The following is a 5,183-nucleotide window of genomic DNA, read 5'->3' as shown; positions in this document are numbered from 1 at the left end:
AACCCCCCCCCCCCCCAGATTCTATGATAAATAGAAAAAAAATCTTTTGTAACATTATAAATATCTTTACTGTCAATTCAATGTGTCCTTGCTAAATAACAGTATTTATTGAAGAAGAAAAAAAACTTTCTGACTTATGTAAACTTTCTACACTTATGTAGTGTAGCGTCTGGACCACTCAAACACACAGTATATATTTTGGACCCTGAGAGGTCAAGTAAATATCTACAGCGGATCTAAATATTCATAATTAATTATAACTAGTTATGATTAATTATTCATATTTCCTCATGAGCTGATTCGTTACAGTAGTGTATGCTCATAATATAATCCAAAATATAATAATAATAAAAAAAATTTAATAATATAATATAATATAATATAATAATTTCACTTTTGGTAATTCTCTGAATTTTGTCCCTCCATCTGGAGGCTGAAACCCACACCTACTGGTAACCTTACAGCACACAGTTGTTGTACCACAGGCCGCTAAATTCACTTCTAATCAGAAATGGCCTCCAGCCAGCAATAAAGCAAATCGGTCTGTCAAGTTATGGGCAATACAAATCACGCTGTTATGAGACTGTCCAGTGCAGCTTTTCTCATAGCTCCAATAGGGTATAAACACTGAGGCATTAAACAGAGTTCTACAACAGCCTCTATCTGGAGTCTCATAAAGCCGTGCAGCGATTCTGCTATAACTCAAAGCCACACTCCGCTGGTCCACATCAGCCTGGTCTTCATCTGCATTTCAAATACCTGGGCCGAGCGGCTGCAGGGACCACTCGCCGAAGAAGTCCTGGATCTGAGTGGTGCCTGGTTTTAATCTTCCCGAGCTGGTCTTTACATCTGCCTTTTTGTTGTCAGCACCTGGGGTCTTGGTGCAGTAATCCAGGAATCCATGTGTGGTCATCACTTCAGTGTAGCCCTTCTCACAGCCACACACGCCGCTCTGAAAGAGACACCATCGCTGTGAGGGCCACACTCAGACACCGCATAAACACACTGCTGTGTTTGAAGAAATACTTCGCGTTTAATGCAACTTCAGATCAAACAAACAGTACTTGTGGCAGAACGCTGATTAGCACAAAAACTCATTTCAGTTTGTCCCTCCTTTTCATCACTGGGTTACAGTGAGGCACTGTTTATAGGGCCAATCTGTAAATGTTAAAATACTCAGTTTCAATAGTATAGCCACAAGACATAAACAATATGGGTTATGATTTTAGTGAGGAAAAAAATCCCTTTTTCTGTGTAGTAAATACAATTTTACAAATTTGTTGCCATGATAATGTAACAACGAAAACCCCAAAACGACTGCAAAAATGATGAAACTTAAAGCTCAAATAATACACAGGAGTTTAACATAAATGCTTCTATAAAATTATACAGTAAGCATCAGATTTCTGCTTCAAAAATTGGCCCATTCACTTCTCTTATAAGTGCCTCACTGTAACACTGAAATAATTTTGGGTAATGAACATTATGCCTCAAATGCTGTCGATTAAACTGTCGATTATTGAACCCCAGAATATTCCTTTAAGACAAAATGTAGTTGCATTCAATGCACTGCAAGTGGCAGTCAATGTACAGGTTTGTGAGTTTCATATTTTTGTCCTCTATTCAAAGCAATTATGCAAATTTTACACATGCCTGAAATGCCTCCCTTTATGATTTCACTAATAGCAAGCCATTAAATACAATCTACAGGACATATTATTTGTCTTGTTATTTACATGGTGGTTTAATGTGAAAATAGATATGGTTCAAATACAGGAAGATATCTTAGCACACAGTGTGTTTACCTGCTTGCAGTGGGAGAAGGGTTTGGTGCAGGGAGGGTGACAGTGCCGCACAGTTGTTGGCCGATTCTGTGGAAAGCAGCCCCCTTCCAACAGGAAACAACAGATGTAATTATTGCCATTTCCCTATTGATAGCCAGATAAAAGTGCTGTCACACCTGATTAATGACTTAAAGGACCCATCACAGCTTCTGATCAATCAGTGAAGATTGTAATTTTGGAATAGAAAATTACATGTCAAAACATCAGAGACTAATACCCTGGGTTCAGGCCTTTCTCAAGCAGAAGAGATTACCTCTCACAGCTTATATTTGCCCGAGACGATTCCGTACTCAGATAAGATCACCTTTCTCTGTTATTTACAGCACTTTGTGCAACCCGAAAGCCTTCGTTCTCGCTCTAAATGCTCAAGTGAAAGCTTGCCATCTGGAGCGTGTTCATTTTGCCACAATCAAACAATGTTTTATAACATTTTTATTGTTCGCTCTCAGACGAGCGCTAGTTTATTGATGATGTCTGTTGAAATGGAGGGTGAGAATGAGGAAAATGTTGAATGTGCTATTAAACTGACAAGGTCTGCCAAATTCAAACCACAAATTTTCAGCCTGCCGTTCTACATTTAGGGTTAAAAGAATAATTCACCCAAAATGGAAAATCCTGTCATTATTTACTCACGTATGTGAGTAATAATCACGTATAATCACGTATGTTTGGAACTCATGTCGTTCCAAACCCGTATGCTGTTATTTTCTCACTGCAACACAAAGGGAGAATGTATCTTACCTTTTTCATTCAACTGGAGTTCATAGTGGCTGTCAAGCTCCATAGAGGACCGTAAAAGCACAATAAAAGTGGACTATGCAGCTTGTGCACTTAATTCCAAGTCTTCAAGGCCATATGATAAATTTATTTGAGAAACCGACCCCAAAAAAAAAAATATTGATGTACACTAGCATTCAAAATTTTGGGGCTGCTAAGTTTTTTGCTGGCCATTTTTTAATGATTTTGAAAGAAGTTTTTTATGCTCACTAAGGTTGCATTTGTTTTAACAAAAGTAAAACATAATATTATGAAATATTATTACTATTTTAAAAGAACTGTTTTCTATTTTAATATATTTAAAAATTTATTCCTGTGATGGCAAAGCTGAATGATTTGGTGCTCAAGACCAGCTGACCTTCAAAGACCACACTGCAAAGACTGCTCGATCTTGTAGGTTTGCATTGCACAGCATCAGAAAGATCAGGCCTTTTCTAACAAAGCATGCTGCACAACTTCTTGTCCAGGCCCTTGTTATTTCTAGGCTGGACTACTGCAATGCTCTTCTTGCTGGACTTCCATCAAGCACAATCAAACCTCTACAAATGATTCAGAATGCAGCGGCACGACTGGTCTTCAACGAGCCCAAAAGAGCCCATGTTACACCTCTCTTTATCTCCTTGCACTGGCTACCGGTCGCGGCTCGCATCAAGTTCAAGACATTGATGCTTACATATAGAACAGTCACAGGCTCAGCACCCACCTACTTCCATTCACTACTACGAATCTACATCCCCTCCAGAAGAGATCCGCTAGTGAGCGATGCCTCATGGTACCATCACAAAGAGGCTCAAAATCACTTTCCAGAACATTCTCGTTCACCGTTCCTGGCTGGTGGAATGATCTTCCCACCCCTATCCAGAATGCTGAACCCCTAACCATTTTCAAGCGACAGCTGAAAACTCATCTCTGTAAACGCTACTTGACTTCATCCACTGTTCCTGGCTGGTGGAACGATCTTCCCACCCCTATCCGGAATGCTGAATCCCTGACAATTTTCAAGCGACAGCTGAAAACTCATCTCTTTCTACGCTACATCACTTCATCCTAAATAAAAAAAAAAAAAATAAAAAAAAAAATAAAAACCTTGTCTTTCTCTTTATGTATGCCTTCCCTTTCTAGCTTGTACTTATTTGAACAAATGCCTGAAACTTGGTATTACGAGCACTTCCTGTGTCTGTTTGGCTCTTTAAGAAGAATTGCTTTATGTATTCCCCAATTGTAAGTCGCTTTGGATAAAAGCGTCTGCAAAATGACTAAATATAAAGGTAAATGTCAAGAAACATTTCTTGTTATTATCAATGTTGAAAACAACTGTGTTGCTTAATATTTTTGTGTAAACCATAATACAGGATTCAGGATTCTTTGATGAATAGAAAGTTATTATTTATACCAGCTATTATTTGAAATAGAAATATTCTGTAACATTATAAAAGTCTGTCACTTTAATCAATGTAATATACATTTGCTGAATTAAAGTATTAATTCCTTTAATCCCTATAATTCTTACTGACCTCAAACTTTTAAACAGTAATGTACAACCTGTTTCACAAATATTGCAATGTTTGATTTGAGAGTTGTAGTAGATTGGGAAAATTATCAGTGAATAATGACTCATATTTAGGGCTGTTTGTCACATTAAACTATTGCTTGGCTTCAGAAGACTTGGATTACAGTGCATGACTACCTTTATGGTGCTTTCCTATTTCTCTTTTTCTTCTTTTTGGAGTTCTCTCTAAAGTCTCTGGTCACTATGAACTTCACAAGATGTTAAGATCGTTCAGAAAGTCTCCTTTGTGTTCCACTGTAAAAATAACAGCATACAGGTTTCGAAGGACATGAGGGCGGATAAATGATGACAGGATTTTCACTGTCAACAGACTTTCAATCATGTGGAGTCGACAGGTCTTTTGATTATCTTTCTGTAAGTAAAATCAGTGCAGAATATTTGTCATTCTCTCAGTCTCAATGTAAGCGGTGGGCTACCTGTCACATTGACCCCATCAGACCGCTGGCACCACACTGATCTTTCGTTGTCATTCCAGACACTGGTCCTCCACTCGTAACTGTGACATTTCCCTCCTGCGGCCCCATACAGTGAGAGAGACACTTATTATGCTTGCACTGGGCAGTCAGGTATGATAATAGCCAAATGCAGACATACTGACGCAGACGCACACACACACACACGTTGGTATTGGTGGTTTACACTTAACCTTCTGAACAAGCATGACTGCACTCAGACCAACTAACACAAACACAGGACTACAAAATGTAATTGTCGTCCATCAGATTAAAATACTGAACATAACTAATGATCTGAAAGATAATATTATGTTAATTAGTATAGACATTTAACATATGTCTACACACACACACACACACGTTGGTATTGGTGGTTTACAGGGACTCTCCATAGGCATAATGATTTTTATACTGTACAAACTGTATTTTCTATCGCCCTACATCAACCCTACACCTAAACCTAACCCTTACAGGTAACTTTGTGCATTTTTAGTTTGTCAAAAGAAAAAACGAAAAAAAAAAAAAACAGCATTTATT

At 38.1% G+C, this 5,183-nt stretch overlaps 1 protein-coding gene across 1 annotated transcript in view; it reads right to left on the bottom strand.

Annotated features, from left to right (window-relative positions):
* thsd7ba (thrombospondin, type I, domain containing 7Ba) overlaps nucleotides 1-5,183 on the bottom strand; it is a 203,199-nt gene that overhangs the window by 2,040 nt on the left and 195,976 nt on the right. Inside the window, exons 26-28 of the mRNA XM_016567351.1 lie at nucleotides 4,608-4,703; nucleotides 1,806-1,888; nucleotides 760-952 (exon numbers count right to left, since the gene is read on the bottom strand). Coding sequence (XP_016422837.1) covers nucleotides 760-952; nucleotides 1,806-1,888; nucleotides 4,608-4,703 — 372 coding nt within the window. The remainder of the gene's footprint in view (nucleotides 1-759; nucleotides 953-1,805; nucleotides 1,889-4,607; nucleotides 4,704-5,183) is intronic.

This window comes from Sinocyclocheilus rhinocerous, unplaced genomic scaffold (genome assembly GCF_001515625.1).
Source record: "Sinocyclocheilus rhinocerous isolate Xijiao unplaced genomic scaffold, SAMN03320098_v1.1 scaffold4820, whole genome shotgun sequence".
NCBI classification, from domain to species: Eukaryota; Metazoa; Chordata; class Actinopteri; order Cypriniformes; family Cyprinidae; genus Sinocyclocheilus; species Sinocyclocheilus rhinocerous.
Note: the sequence above shows the minus strand (reverse complement) of the source record. Positions and strands in the feature narration are given on the sequence as shown.